The 16,000-nt window shown below is 44.5% G+C and overlaps 1 protein-coding gene across 3 annotated transcripts in view; it reads left to right on the forward strand.

Annotated features, from left to right (window-relative positions):
* RGR (retinal G protein coupled receptor) overlaps positions 1–13,667 on the forward strand; it is a 33,410-nt gene extending 19,743 nt beyond the window's left edge. For all 3 annotated transcript variants that reach the window (XM_053305231.1, XM_053305229.1, XM_053305228.1), the window contains exons 4-7: positions 2,100–2,253; positions 7,555–7,672; positions 10,634–10,747; positions 12,515–13,667. In XM_053305231.1, the coding sequence (XP_053161206.1) occupies positions 2,100–2,253; positions 7,555–7,672; positions 10,634–10,747; positions 12,515–12,658 (530 nt within the window). In that variant the 3' untranslated portion in view covers positions 12,659–13,667. The remainder of the gene's footprint in view (positions 1–2,099; positions 2,254–7,554; positions 7,673–10,633; positions 10,748–12,514) is intronic.
* The last annotated feature ends 2,333 nt before the right edge of the window (positions 13,668–16,000 follow it).

The raw sequence follows: 16,000 nt of genomic DNA on the forward strand, positions 1-16,000 counted from the left end.
AATTTGAGCAAGTTTTGCATTTTGGAAAGGATGAGGAACCAGACGTGCAATGCAACAAATTTATTTTGCAGTAAAAGGGGGTACAGGAAGGCAAATGTTATTTAGGCAGTGCAATAAATTTTAACTGATAGTCTCAACAAGTATCTCATTTAAGGTAGTTTAGGTTAGGGTCCAAATTGCAGGTTAAGACTTGCCGTAGAGGGTGTTTGAAGGCAGAAAGAGAAAGAGAAAAGGGGTGAGGAAGCTCAGAGAGGCAGAAGGTTGGCATTACCTGTCCTTATTCCAGTGGTGCGTTCAGTGCTCTTGCAGCTCGTTGCACTTGGCAGGTCTCCTCACAAAAAAAGGGCAAGGGGGTGAAGGGCTACCATTTGCACACTTGAGAACCAGCAGGGTAGAATTCATTCAGGCATAGTTGCATGAACTGGACAGTCTTGGGTGTGACTGGCCAAACAAAAGGCAAGAGTGGAAAAGACAAGACTAGCCAAAGAAAAGGCTTGTGGAAATGTGCGTATAGATCTGAATATCTGGTGGATTTAAGGCTTATCTGGAAATGGAGATGCCACTCCAGGAGCAAAGATATATGTTTTTAGATTTTAATGAGCCGCCTCCACTCTGTTCATTGCCAACTAACTGGGCCATTAATGGTGGGTTGTTAAATGTTGCCCCTTATCTGGTTGCAGGAGAGAATGCTTGGTGCAGCTATCTCTCTTGCAAAAGGTAATATTATTTTCCCTTGCGGTGTACATTTTGAATTAGGTCTACTTGCTGGTGGGTTGTCTCCTCTTGAGATAATGAGAGAGAGGTTGGGGATGGCCCCTTGCAGTCTTAGCTGTTATGACCTCGGGGTGCATTGCCCCATGCTTTGCTCATGCCAAGCAACCAGCTGTGAGCTTTTGCCAGATATGGGCAGGTGAAAAGTTCATGGTCCCATGCACGGAGGTATCCAAGATGGAGATTGTGTGCCCACAGTTCCAACTGCATAGAGCAAAGACGCTCTGTGCTCCCCAAAATCAGGCTTTCTGGTAACAATAGACTGGCAGCAGCTTCTCTAAGGTTCCAGGCAGGAGTCTCTCTCAGCCCTGTCTTGGAGATGCCAGGGAGGGAACTTGGGACCTTCTGCACTAGGCTCATCATGAGATATTACAGAAGAAATTATTTTTGCATTACTGGTACCAATAGCAGCTTAGAACATAAGGGCACTTCTGAATCAAACCAAAGGTTGATCTAGGGAGCTTAGCCTGCTGTCTGTTGATCGTGGGAACCACTGGGCCCCTGGGCAAGCCCGGTGCTCCCAAGGCAGCTAGTCCACCTAAAACACCCTCCCCTTAAATGAGGTTAACAGAGTGAGCACACCGTTAACCTCATTTTGTTGCTCATGTGTCGCCGCAGCATGCAGTGACACATGAGTAGGCCCCCCGACCGGGAGGCTGCAAGCCTCCAAAGCTGTAAGCAGCCTCCCAGGCTCAGGGTCTCTTTCCCCTCACCATAATCTTGATCTGGACTGCCGTATCCTTCCAGATGTGCAGGGCATCATGGAACTTCAGGGGGCCAGCTAGCCCCAAATCCCTACCACCCCTTCCGGCTCCATCACCGAACACCTGATGGAAGCTCTTCTCACGGATTGTGAGAAGAGCTTAATAGTCTTTTCCTATTAAATTAAATCATCCAGCATTCTTCCTGTGGCAATTAACAGCTGTAGGAAAGATACGACAGTCCAGATCAAGACTATGGTGAGGGGGGAAAGCTAGAACCCTGCTCCCGCTGTGTTACATTCCCAATCCAGATTGCCACTTGCCACAAAGCTGCTATTTTTTGCGGGAGGGAGGGGGGAGTAAGCATGCAAGGGCTATGTACATACTTGATTCAATGTTTAGGCTTGACTCTAAGAGACATTTTACAAATTTTGCCTTCAGATATTTTTCTAATATCAAATGCCTTTGTGGAAAATCCATGTTTTGTGTAACTTCTTTACTTGCATCTCCCTCCTGTAACCAACAGCCACCAAATCCCCAGTCATTGGAAATTAGGTGTGAAATGTTGTCATTCTTGGTTTTTAAATCCCATTCCAAGTTTATGAATATTTTTTCTCTGATTTGCAGGAAGTAAGCTGCAATGGAGCTCGGTAATCTCCATGGTGGTGTTTATATGGCTATTTGCTGCCTTTTGGTCTGTGATGCCACTTCTGGGATGGGGTGAATATGACTATGAACCGCTAAGAACATGCTGCACATTGGACTATACCAAAGGAGACAGGTGAGGCAGACCCAAATATGACTGGTGCATTCACATACACTGATGACTCTTTGCACAGGAAAGCACAAACAGCCAAAATGATTTTTTTCAGACATCTATACATACACCTGTAACCCCTCTACAAGACTATGATGGAAGGGTGCCTAAAGGCCGCTCTAACCTGTGCTGCTATAGTTGGCCTGTCTGAAAATGATACATTCCATCAAATGTTCTATAGGAGAAGCTAGACCAGCACTTGACTGATGCTGCCATTATAGGAATGGCCTGGGACCCTATGTTAGCTATTCCCTCCTTGAGCAAGTACAAGCCAGGTTCTTAAGAACATTATTTCTCTCTCTCTCTCTCTCTCTCTCTCTCTCTCACACACACACACACACACACACACACACACACACACACACGTATTTCTAATGCCACTATGAGACTGGAAGTGAGTGTTATCTAGATAGAGGCCAGAGCTTGGTATCTAATACTAATAAACTGGGCAGGAATAAACTTTATGGCCTCTGGTCTCCTTCCCTTCTTATTATTGGATAGGCACTGCTCAAGTTGGTGGGAGAACTATGTTAGGAAACTCCATACCTACGGTCTTTCACCTGAGGCAATCCCCTCTGTGGGATTGGTCAGGGCCAAAGAACTTATTAAACAAAGGATCTGGGATATTGAGTTTCAGAATGATCTGTTGAGGACATCTAGGTCGTTCCACCTGCTCAGTGGTGGGATAAAAACTTGCCCAGCAGATTATCTATTTCTCCTCACCTTCCCTAAACATAGATGTGCCTTCTCGAGAACCTGTATGAATGCCCTCCCCCTCAGAACTACTGGCTGGCAGATATAGCAGAATTCCAACTGAGCAGAGATATTGCCCCTGTAACTCTGAGGAGATTGAGTCAGTTGCACACGTTTTCCTGTGGTGTGGCTTTTATATAGGTCGTAGGCAATGGTTAATTGACCCTGTTTTACATAACTTGCCAGGACAATCGGACAAATTCTGTGTCAAATATTTGTTAACAGATATGAATCCGTCTATTACACAGACAGTTGTAAAATTCTGTTGTTCAATACAAGTTTGATACACTCTGCTCGCTAATGGTTAGATCCAGTGTACAGATATGTTATCAATATGGCTATGTTTAAATTTTACATTTGTTTTAGATGTTTTGATATTGGTCAAAGACCATAATCAAGACTGACTGACTGATTATAGGAATGGCTGCAGTACATATTTAAGCGAAGCAGAAGCCTGCTGCATCACAATTAGGCTCACAGCTGAATGGATGCTCTGACTTGGTTGGAAAGGTATATCTGTTCAGTTCAATCTGTGATAGTATACTTACATGTGCAAATTCTTGCATGATCAAGTGAGGAACTGCTCTGTATAGAAATATCATGGAGGTGGAATGGAGAGTAGACACAAGAATGAAATATCAGACTGGGTGGTTGTCCTTCTGGTTCATAGAATAAGAACATAAGAAAAGGTCTGCTGGATCAGGCCCAAGGCCCATCTAGTCCAGCATCCTGTTTCACACAGTGACACACCAGATGCCTATGAGAAGCCCACAGACAAGAGCTAAAGGCATGGCCTCTCTCCTGTTGTTGCTCCCCTGCAAATGGTATTTAGAAGCATCTTGCCTCTGAGGCTGGAGCTGGCCTATAACCACCAGACTAGTAACCATTGATAGAGCTGTCCTCCAGGAATTTGTTTAAGCCCCTTATAAAGCCATCCAAGCTAATGGCCATCACCACATCCCGTGGCAGAGAATTCCATAGGTTAATTATGTGCTCTGTGAAACAGTTCTTCCTTTTGTTGGTCTTAAATTTCCTGGCCTTGAGTTTAATGAGATGACCCCTAGTTCTAGTGTTGTGCAAGAAGGAGGAACATTTCTCTCTGTCTACTCTCTCTACTCCATGCATAATTTTATACATCTCTCCCCATAGTCGCCTCCTTTCCAAACTAAAAAGCCCCAGATGCTGCAGCCTTGCCTCATAAGGAAGGTGCTCCTGGCCCTTTGGCTTCCAGGACCTCCCAACTGCATTTCCCAACATGGCTGACATGGTGCACAGTGCTGACATGCATTATAACAACTGTCTCCTCCCCAGCACTGCCTAACAGCCTATCTAGACACTGCATGATATCCACAACCTTCGCACCAAGAGGACAAGTCATCGTGCAGGCTACACACAAGTCACCAATCCATCTCTCTATGCCCCTAAAGATTGAATCACCCACTACTAGGAGGCGCCCAGTACCCAGAGGAGTATCTTCTGTGCAGGAAGATATAGGCGCATCACCCAAGGAAGGGGTCCTTCTAAGGAAGCATCCTCTTCTTCCTCAGAGTGATGTTTTCCTTCCCTGAGACCTTCATTCCCCAATGATAGCAGAGTAGCTGTCAGCCTGGGAGTGGGATACCTCTATCAAATCCCTGAGGGTCTAACCCACATACCTCTCTGTTGCCTCAAGCTTGTCCAGGTCAGCCATCTCAGCTCCGAGGGAACATTCCCTGAGAGCCAGGAGCTCTTTGCACTAAGTGCACACCCACAAATTCTGCCCCTCATGCAGGTAGTCATACATGCAACACTCCGTGCAATACACTGGGAAGCACTCCCTGCTGGCATTCTACCTTCATAACTGGTTTTATTGGTTATTTAGAGTATATAGAGCTTGTTTACTTGAAAACTAGGTCTTAACTGCAGTTATTAGCTAATTAAAGGTTTTAAGCTCTGTCTTCCAGAAAATTAGAGAAGTGAGATAGTACTCACCTTCTCCTCGTGCTGGTTGTCTCCTTTGCAATAAATGGGGACTGTTTGTGTGCCTCACTGGACACTTCCTCGCTAAACTCCACGCAAAACCCTCTTGATATCTGTTAGCAGACTCCTGTCCTGCTCAAGTGCTGCTTCCAAACTGAGCCACTTCAGGAATGTGGCCCTCCCACAAGCTGTGTGATCCACCTGCAGCTAATCCCCATCCACGTTATCTTTAGGCACAAAAGAAACTGCCCTGTCAAAAACAAACCCGTAAGCAGCCAGAAATCAAACCCTAGAAAAGATTAGCCCTAACAAACGGACCTTGTCCTTTCCCCCTTGTTTGCTTGGTTGGTTGGCTTGCTGGCTTGCTTGCTTGTTTAGAAAAGAAAACAAAAGTTAGATGCTTCCCCTGTTCTGAGCCTTGACTTCTCAAGAGCTGCTTCCAAGTTCAAAATTAGTGGTTCAAGAGCAGCCTTCTGTTTTTCTGTCAGAACCACGCCCTAACCCTTTGTGAAAAGCCCCTCTGTCAGAGCTTTGGGCAACCACCCCCCTGCCTGTACCAGGCAACCATTGCTGCCACATCCTGCAGTGTGTTCTGCACACCACCAGCATCTATTTGGAGCCTTTGCTTTCCACTATGCTTATGCTACCTGCTCTCCCCATTAGTGCTTTCAGCCAAGTTTATACTTGGCAGGCTACAATGTTTTCCAGCCTGTCCCACCTTATAGACATGCACAACAGTCTTCTTGTGCCTTATAGGGGAAATCCTCCTAAAAGACCAGCAGTTACATTTAGCACAGATAGACCATAGAGCTGAAGGGGACCTATAGCCTACTTAGTTCAAGCTCCTGCTGGATGTCCTATCCAGAGCTAAAGGATTCCTAAAAGATGGCTGTGCTGCCTCTGCTTGAACACCTCCAGCAAAGGAGAGCCCACCACCCCCTAGTTCATTTGTTCCATTGCATACTGCTCTTACCATTAAGAAGTTTATCCTATAACTTAAGGCCATTCGATCAAGTCCTGTGGTCTGGTGTGGCAGCAAATAAATGTTTGCTGTCCTCTATGTGACAGTCCATCAGGTATTTGAAAAAGACTATCAGGTCCCCTCTCAATCTTCTGTTTTTCAGGATAAACATTTCCAGTTCCTTCAACTTTTCCTCATAGGGCTTGTTTTTCAAATCCTTGATCATTGCCCTCTTTGTCTACATCTTTTTAAATATGTGGTACCCATAACAGTACTCCAGATGAGGTGTGACCAATATGGAATAAAGTGCAGTGATTACTTCTCGTGACATGGGAATATGGTTTTGTGAATGCAGCCTATATTCATGTTAGCCTGCTTTACAGTGGACCCATGTTCATTTTGTGATCAGCTGCAATCCCAAGATGACCCTTAAGATATTTTGCTAATTCTAACTGAATATTTGGAAACTTGTCGGGGATCACCCAACAGGCTGACGGCCACAAATAGAGATTGGGCCGGCATTCAGGAGCCTATCCTCCCGCTGCGGCCGGTATTGGTCCCTTCCCACCATGCAGCCCTGGGAGTGGCTACTTGCCCCGGCCAGGAAGCATCTGTCTGGCCCCCACAGGATAGCAGCATGCCATCGCTTGAAGAAGGTGGGTTGTCACAGGATCAGGGGCAACTCACATGAGATCTTGGGCTGAGATCTCATGAGACTTGCCCCACCTGCCAAGGGCAAAATGAACCAGGGGCCAATTCAGGAGGAGAGCTGACAGGAGAAGTAGTTCTTGGAGAGCTGGAGATAGCAGTTCCCTGGGGCAGTCTGAAGGGAACAGATTGCTGAAAGGTGGAATATCGCTCCTGCAGTGGCCATAATTCTGAGGCCGTCTGGAGCCCTCTGTATGGGAGGAGGCAGAACCTGACAAAACTATTTAGTGGCTAGGGTTCTCTCTGGAATCCCTCGTACAGAACATATCACACCTATTTTGAAAGACCTGCACTGGCTGCCAATTTGTTTCTGGATCCAATTCAAGGTGTTGGTTTTTACCTTAAAATCCTTAACAGTTTGGGCCCTGGCCCGCCCCTGGGTACATGAAGGACTACCTGCTCCCAAGGGTTTCTGCCCACTCAACAAGGTCATCAATCAGAGGGGGTTGTGCTCCATGTGCTGACATTGAGGGAGGCTCGACTGCCATGCATGTGGGACAGGGCCTTCCCTGTTGTTGCCCCCAGGCTCTGCAATGCTCTCCCGGTGGGTTCTGTTCTCTGGCAACTGGAAATTCTTTTATTTGTTCGGGCTTTTACCCCTTAGGGGTTACCAGTCTCTCCTTTCTGGCTGCTCTGTTTTTGTTTCTATATCTGTTACTTTTTGGTGTTTTTATGTTTTTATGGTCTTAATTGGTTTTAATATTTTAATGTGATTTTATGGAATTTTATTCTTTTAACTTTTGCAAACTGCCTAGGGATACGTTTTATGAAAGGCAGTATATAAATTGAACAATAAATAAAATAAATACGATATGACTAGTGAGACAATTACCAGATACATACGTTATGAACAGAATAACAGATCTCTTTGTCTTTTTTTCTAGAAATTATATCACATACCTTATTCCTCTGGCCCTCTTCAATTTTATTATCCCGGCTTTCATCATACTAACAGCCTACCAATCTATAGATCACAAATTCAGGAAAACTGGACAGATCAAGGTAAGAAACATTTCCCCAGCTCCTCAAAGTATAATTATTTCAAAACATCCAAAAGCAAAAGGGAAGGTGAAGGCACCATCAAGGAGATGAAAAACAAGAGGGGGCCCTCAGATGCCTCACTGATCCTCTAATTATAGATTTGAATGAACTCATAGAACTCCCCTGCCCACAAATACTGCCCCATTGATTTCAATGGAGGGGCGGCTGTGAGTGTACAAAGGGATGTACAGTTGGAACCTTCCATTGAAGTGAGTGTGGAAGAGCGCAAATGTAAAAGCTCAATTTACACAGTGTAGCACATAAAGAATTCTAATTGGGGCACATGTGTTCATGTATATGCATTCTCTCTCACACACACACCAAATATATATCAGTTTCAACTGACTTGTTCCATTGTATCAAACTTTAGAGTTGGGGACAAAAATGGAAATAGGAGGTTTAGCTCTCACCCCATTGGTGTCTCTATGTGTTCCTTTTAGTTGTTAGTATCATAGTGAATGGTCACCATTCCAATGAGGAAAAATAAGGTTCTGAACTTGGGGAGACTACTGCAGTGAGGACAAGAGTAGTTGTCTTTTCCCAACACTGGTGACCCAGCCTCCACTGACAGGGATTGCACATTCAGCAGGTACAGTGTGTCTCCATGAGCAGAGCATATACAGACACACTAACACACACTGCACCCACCACAATGCCTTGTACTTGGTTAGTTCTGTGCTGGGATGGGTCAGACATCATGCGCAACCTCAGTTAAATCTTGGTTCTGTGTATTGTCCCTGAGCTTTTGGAGCATGTGCTGCTGCGCTCCAGAAGAGCTTCAGAAGAATTTTATTTCTGATTGCCGCTAAAAGCAAATCAAGATTGGTCGTGACATCTGAATCGATCAAGCTTGGTTTATTCTAACCAACTTGCCTGAAATCATCTGAGATATGAAAACCATTTCAAACATTGGGTTCAGATCTTGATTTATTTCAGGAAGTTGGTTAGAATAAACCAGGAACAGATGGTCTGGATTCACAACTTATCTTTATAGTTAAGAATAATTGAAGTATTCCAATGCATGCAGGCAAGTTGGGGGGAATGCGCACTCCAAAGACTTGAGGATGTCACATAGAACCTAAGATATAACTGTGCTTCTACATGATGTCTGAACAAGCCCAATGTTTATTAGGGATGTGCGAAACATTTCGGGTACAGAACGATCTGTACCCGAAACAGCCAATTTCGGGTGATTCGGATCTGAAACGAATCACAAATTTCGGCCCCCAAAATTTTTCGGAGCCGAAACGAAACACCCCCGTTTCGGCTCCGAATTATCTGTTGTTTCGGCCCTCCATTTTGTGGCCGATAAATGCCTTCTTCTTCCACCTCCATTTTGAGCAATGACGTCAATTTGAATTTCCCACCTTTTTGCCTCCCATTGACTTCAATGCAAAAAGGTCTGATGTGACGTCTACTCGAATTTTGGGTCCCAGGGCCAAAAGAGTGGGGTGGGGTGGTAGTGCCTAATGGGTGGAGGCTACCACCCCAATTGCAGAGGGATTGGGCAGAGGGCTGATTTTTGGTGAATTTCTGAAGTTTTAGTGTCTTTGGGGCAGATTGGGGGCATAACGTGGGATCTGGGGCAGAAGAGTGGGGTGGGGTGGTAGTGTCTAATTGGTGGAGGCTACCACCCCAATTGCAGAGGGATTGGGCAAAGGGCTGATTTTTGGTGAATTGTTGAAGTTTACGCGTCTTTAAGGCTTTTCCCCATTAGGTATAATGGAGGGTGTATCGCTTCACGTTGGGGGGAAAGGGGTGGCCCAGAGCGGTGTGGGGTTGGTGGTAGTGCAAGGTAGTGGCAAGGAAGCTACCAGATTTTTTTTCAAAGGATTTGGGCAGAGGGCTGATTTTTGGTGAATTGTTGAAGTTTACGCGTCTTTAAGGTTTTTCCTCCTAAGGTATAATGGAGGTTTCAGCAGCCCCATAAATGCACTTGGGGGGTGCTGGGATGGCCCAGAGCAAGTGGATTCATGGTGTCTCATTGAAAATCTCATTTGCTATCATAGAATCCACACTCAGAACACCTAAGAAACAACAGAACCCTGTACCCCATGGGTTAGAAACCCATGTGGGTGGTTGGCCCCCTATGTGCACTACACCACCACTCGCTCTGGGCCACCCCAGCATCCCCCAAGTGCACTTATGGGGCTGCTGAAACCTCCATTATACCTTAGGAGGAAAAACCTTAAAGACGCGTAAACTTCAACAATTCACCAAAAATCAGCCCTCTGCCCAAATCCTTTGAAAAAAATCTGGTAGCTTTCTTGCCCTTACCTTGCACTACCACCAACCCCACACTGCTCTGGGCCACCCCTTTCCCCCCGAAGTGAAGCGATACACCCTCCATTATAACTAATGGGGGAAACCCTTAAAGACGCGTAAACTTCAACAATTCACCAAAAATCAGCCCTTTGCCCAATCCCTCTGCAATTGGGGTGGTAGCCTCCACCCATTAGGCACTACCACCCCACCCCACTCTTTTTCCCCCAGGACCCGGTTTTTAATCCGATTCGGATTCGGATTAATTCGGATCCGAATCGAATCGGGGGTGATTCGGACAGGTCAGATTCGGATCCGAAACAAATCGGGGGTGTTACAATTCGGATCCAAATCGAAACACCAAAAATCCGAATTGCACACTCCTAATGTTAATAACAAATAGCAACTTTGCTAGTGAGCCTCACTGCGGTACTTGTGCCAAAATATCCACAGTTTCTTGTAGAAACAAAGAAATATCTGCCCCATAGTACTGGTAGTGTTTCTTCTGTCTGCAAATTGCTTGCTAGGTTTAGGTTTACTTTACTCTAGCAAATTACTTGCTAGAGTTATACAAGAAGAGATTTCTTAGTTATGCCTGTCTTAATTTTTTATATGGATTGTCTAAGTACAAATGCCACATTCCTTGTTCTTATTTTTCAGTTTAATACTGGTTTGCCAATAAAATCCTTAGTCATTTGCTGGGGTCCCTACTCCCTTTTATGCTTCTATGCCGCGGTTGAAAATGTGACTTTCATCTCGCCCAAAATCCGAATGGTATGTACATATAATCTTAGGACGTAACAGGCTTGGGTAGAATCCAGCCAAAGTTTAGCACCCGATTTCCATGAGAGAGTATACAGAACAGCACTGTGTAGCCATGTTTAAGCACATATTCATCATTTGCTCACTCCCATCCCTTCCTACCCCTCCCTCTCCATCCTACCCTCTGCTACCCTCCCTATTACCTGTTTTAGACTGTGAGCTCCTTGTAAGCAGGCAGTTGTCTATGTTTTGCTTATAGAACTCGGGAAAGTACCGTTTTCACTGACGGTGCTAGATAAGAAATAGAGCCCCAGCAGCGCATCTTAGGCCCTGGAACTGGGCTTCATACCCAAGTGGAGGGGCAGAAACAGCCAGTCCCCTGTCCAGTTGGCAGAACCCATCATGGCTGTGTGAGGTGGAGATTTAGGACACCCAAGAGGAAAGGCAGAACCTAAGAAGAAGTGGAAGGAGGGACAACCAAGGGAGATCTTGTGCATAGGCTGCTCTTGTTCCACTCTTGTCTGTCATGGCCTGACCCTGAGGCCAGTGAAATAACTACAGGGCTGACCATGGACAGCTAAGCAAGGATTGGGGATGACTGGACCAATAAAGAAAATGCATTATTTACCTGAAACATGCTTTCCCATGCTTATTGAGATGAATGTGTGTCCTGTTTCTCACTTGCTACATCAACCTGACATCAACTTTCCAGGGAATGACCTTGGCTGAGGGGCAGGTTCTGTTGAGGTGTGTGAGGGGATACATTAAAATCCTCACACAGCAGAGTATGCTCTGGTGGTAAAGAAGTTTAGCCCAAGAGATTATCTGAAGACAGTAGGCTGAGTTCAAAAAACAAAGATTTATTAAGAAACTAGACATCACATACTAAGAGAGAGCCACTGAACAACCTACTCAACAGGCACTAGCCTTTGACAACAACTGAACAATTCTAACTGGCCAAGAGAGACCTATTAACATGTCATCAGGCCTCTGGTGGCCAGAAGAGGTTACTGTAGTGCTAAGAGCTATGCTTTAGAATTCTCACTTCTAACGTTCCTAACTTAAAGAACTGGAAAGAGTTGACCTGTCCAATCCCAAGGGACCATTCATGGCCCAGAGGATCCTTAGTCTGTTTCAGGTTGGAGGTGAGGCAAGCCAATTTGCCTGGTTCAACATTGACGCAAGGGCTAGGACATGACCGAGGAAAAGAAGGGTTCTTGCCTCCTCTTGTGTCAGCTGAATTTGGAGTGGAGACAGGGACCAGGAACTGGCATGCATGCAGGGACGTAGCTAGGAGAGAGGGGGCCCGTGTTCACCCTTGTCCTCGGCGGCCCCTCAGAGTGAGGATGATAATAAAGAAAATAGGGTGGAGCGTTGCTGGTGGGCCCAGGTTCTTTGAACCCATCCACTCAATTATACAGTAGCTACGCCCCTGCATGCATGGTTGCCTTTACATTGGGTTATTGTTTCATTCTTGATGTGTAGGGCCAGGGAATAAGGAATTCCAAATCTGGGACAAAGTCCTTTAGCTCACTCCCCTTTAGATTTAGATAGGAGTTTCCAGATCAAATACAGACACCAGGAATGGGGGGAGGGGGGGACTTAATTCCTCTCAACCCAACTGACCAGCCAGAAGCAAGAGTAGTAGGGTGCCCGGTTGAGTGATGTGCCGGGACTTTCTCTCCCTTCACCCCACTGTACACAACTACTGTGGGGCAAATTTATAATGTCTGAAACTGCCTCTAATCTTATGCTATTAAATACTGCACTTTATTTCAGATTCCTGCTGTTATTGCCAAGACTTCGCCAGCAGTGAATGCCTTAATCTATGCCCTGGGAAATGAGAACTACAGAGGGGGAATATGGCAATTCCTCACTGGACAGAAGATCGAAAAAGCCGAAGTTGATAATAAAACTAAATAATGTGCTTCAGTGTTAAGAAAAGAGCCTCTTTACATATATGATTTTTTAAAAGTGTGCACCTAAACCTTTAAAATGTGAATGTGATGAACAGATATTTGAAGGCATGTATATCATATAGGCAGGACTGTCTCTAGCTTTTGCAGGGGTCCCCATGATGAGTTAAGGATGGGCCAGAGCTCAGTGGTAAGGCACCTGCTTAACATGCAGACGATCCTGCGTTCAGTCCCTGGCATCTCCAGGTCCCTACCTGAGAAATTCCTGCCTGATGGCCTAGAGAGCTGCTGCCAGTCCGAGTAGGCAGTGCTGAGCTAGATGGACCATTGGTCTGACTCAGTAGATGGCAGCTTCCTATGAATCAATATTGTTCTGTTCCTGCCAGAATTAGAAGAGTTTCTGTTTCTGTGCTACAGGATGGGACCAGGTGCAGGTGCAGGGCCCTGAGTGACTTCCTCCCATAGTCCCCCCACCCTCCTTCAGGCAGTCCTGCATACAAGTATACTTGTCAAAGAGCCGAGACTGGCTGCAGCTCCCTGTTGAGTGTAAACTTAGAATCTAACTTGGATATGCTGCTATGTACTGTGTGAAAAAGTCCTAAATTAAAGCAGACATATACCTGGAAGTAACCCAAAAGCAACCAGTAGCAGAAACCATGTGCATTTGCTGTAACTTTATAGTGGTTCCACATTGGAAAAGTTTTGTACTGTCTGCAAGCAGCTGTATTATTGAAAGGATGCCGTGCAGATATAACTATGGTGTTTGCCTTTCAATCTGTCTTGTGCTCTTTGTCAAACAAGCTTCCTCAAACCTCTGTGGGTTGACACTGGTCTTATTTTATATATAATTTCAAATAAATTGTGAGCTGTGAAGCAAAATGGAATAATCCTCAGAAAACAAACTGTACGAAAGACATCTAGGGAATCCAGTGAGGCCTGGTGGAAAGGATTTCCGCTTGCTTTGTACATATGGTTTTTCTGGGTTATCACGAGATTAAAGCAGTATTTCTGCCATATGTTTGAGTTTTATATTTACATAAAATGGATGTTTGCAAAAGTGGGGGTTGTTTCTGAAATTCTTTGCACATTTGTGAGTGCCATTTATTTTAAATGGCATCTGACTGAGAGATGACGGATTGGATTCTTCATCATGATTTGCATGGTCAAATCAGTATATATCATTGAATGTGTTATGCAGGTTTAATGCTTCTCATCTTAGAAGTCTTGTCTGGCAAATTCTGATTCCTCTATTTCTTTTATATCTGCTACTCTGAGGTGACTTGTTTCACTCCATTTAAACATCTATAATGCTGCTATGGATATTCTGTGAAATTGCATTTGTTGAACTGATGGCTGATATTAGCCAAACTAGTGTCAATCAGAACAATCACATGCACTATTGGGATTGTATCTAAAACTGAGGTAACATGAATGTCCAAAACAGCATTGAATTTTGCTGAACACAAATAGTCAGATTCAAGAGTTATTTCTTTTGCCTGATTTTGAAAACTATTATTAATTTAAGGATGTGGATATAGAGTGCTCAGTAGTTCTGTACTTGGTTCTCGAATAGTCATTCTGTCAGTGAATATTCCCTGGGCTTTGGAAGAGAGGACAAAGTCATTTATCGAGGTTTCTGGTAAGTCACTGATGAACCAATCCCATTCTAAATGCTTAGAGGCAGATATTTGTTGTGGTAAATTATGGAAGCAAAGTGGGGCTCAGACACAATCCCATTCCCCACCACACCTTTGAGGTGTACTGTTTGCCCTACATTGAAAAGGCCTATGGAATTATGGGAAATTAAAGAACCAGCAGCTCTTATTATTCCTTAAATGCCTACATCACCCTTTGATTGCAGTTTTCTCAGGGAGACCTATACATTATATTGTGATAATAATAAGAAAAATACAAACAACCAAGAGGTCACTTACCACAATGTGCATGTAGCCATTTGACTAGCTGGTCATCTGTATCATCCTCAGAAACCTGAGGGAACAAACCAGGGAGTGGTAACCAGTGTTCCATCTAATTTTTTTTTCATCTGTGCTCAGAATGAATTTTGTTCTGGGCAGCAGTGTCAAGACAGTGTGTGTGCACGTGCATTCAGAATGGGGCCTTCCTGCTTCAACCTGAGCGGGATCTAAAATTAACTAAGCAGACTCAAAAACTTGTGTGTATGCACACATGCGCACGCCTTAGAGGGAACACTGGTGTAACATTTCCTAGGTGGGATGATCCAGACAACTGATTTTCCAAGTGATTGCATGAACACCATGCTAAGTTACCACTTTGTAAGTGGTTGTTTGTATTCACTGCAGTTTTTTCAGAGTATATCTTCACTAATACAGCAACCAACAGGTGCTCTCCAGTAACACACTACCCAAGTTCTGTTAGAATTCCAATTATTAAATTTGTAATGACTAATGAATCCTGTCTTGTGAAGGCCTCTGCCACAGACAGACAACATTTAAAGTTTTCAGTTTGTCACCACCAGTATATGACTTTGCTGAGCATCTAGTTTTCCAGGAGAGCAACTCAGAAGAGGAGATGGTTGGGTCATCCCCATCCCTTATAGGCAATAGACTGCCAACTGATCCTGCCACCATTCCCTCTTCACACTTTCTTCCTCAAGGGGTCAGATTGGTCTGGGGGGCTCCAAAAGATAAGACCACTGTCTTATCCAGTGGCCTTCAAGGTTTCCACACACAAACACTACTAAATTGAAATATGGGGCCCATTTTTTATTGTTCACCTTTTTATTCTTCTCTTCACTGTTAATCTGGTTCATACGTGATTTCTTATCATTTGATTCCTGAACATTCAATGCCTGGCAGCTGTATATTTTTTAACTAATTAATTAATTCTATTTCTATATATAAGAAATAAGAAATGACTTCACTGAAAAGAAGTGCCGAGGTGATATTTGGTGAGTGCTTTCTGTGGTGCTACTTCTCTGTGGTGGTTCATTCATACATGTGAAGCATCAATTGTTTATGAGGACTTTGAGAAGCCAACTCAAGCAGTGCAGAGTGGGGAGGGCATGAATATTTTACAGTTAAATGAATACAGTATCTCCTTCCCTCGTCTTTCTTTCACTCCAGGAGATGGTCACAGTGCTCCTACTGCAAGCCACTTTCAGGCATGCTGTAACCCACTTCTAGGTCATGACCTATGAGTTGAAGACCAATGATCTATTCAAACACGTCCTTCCACCAAACCCCACTAATGAATGCAAACAATTCAGATGTTGTCCTAAAGCATCATTGCCTCTTCTATTGCTATATTAATGAGCTTTGACTAAATACTGTGCTCCTCTGTTTTGTTTTGATGCCCTCTGGCTAGGACT

The sequence above is a fragment of the Hemicordylus capensis genome, chromosome 3 (genome assembly GCF_027244095.1).
Source record: "Hemicordylus capensis ecotype Gifberg chromosome 3, rHemCap1.1.pri, whole genome shotgun sequence".
NCBI lineage: Eukaryota > Metazoa > Chordata > Lepidosauria > Squamata > Cordylidae > Hemicordylus > Hemicordylus capensis.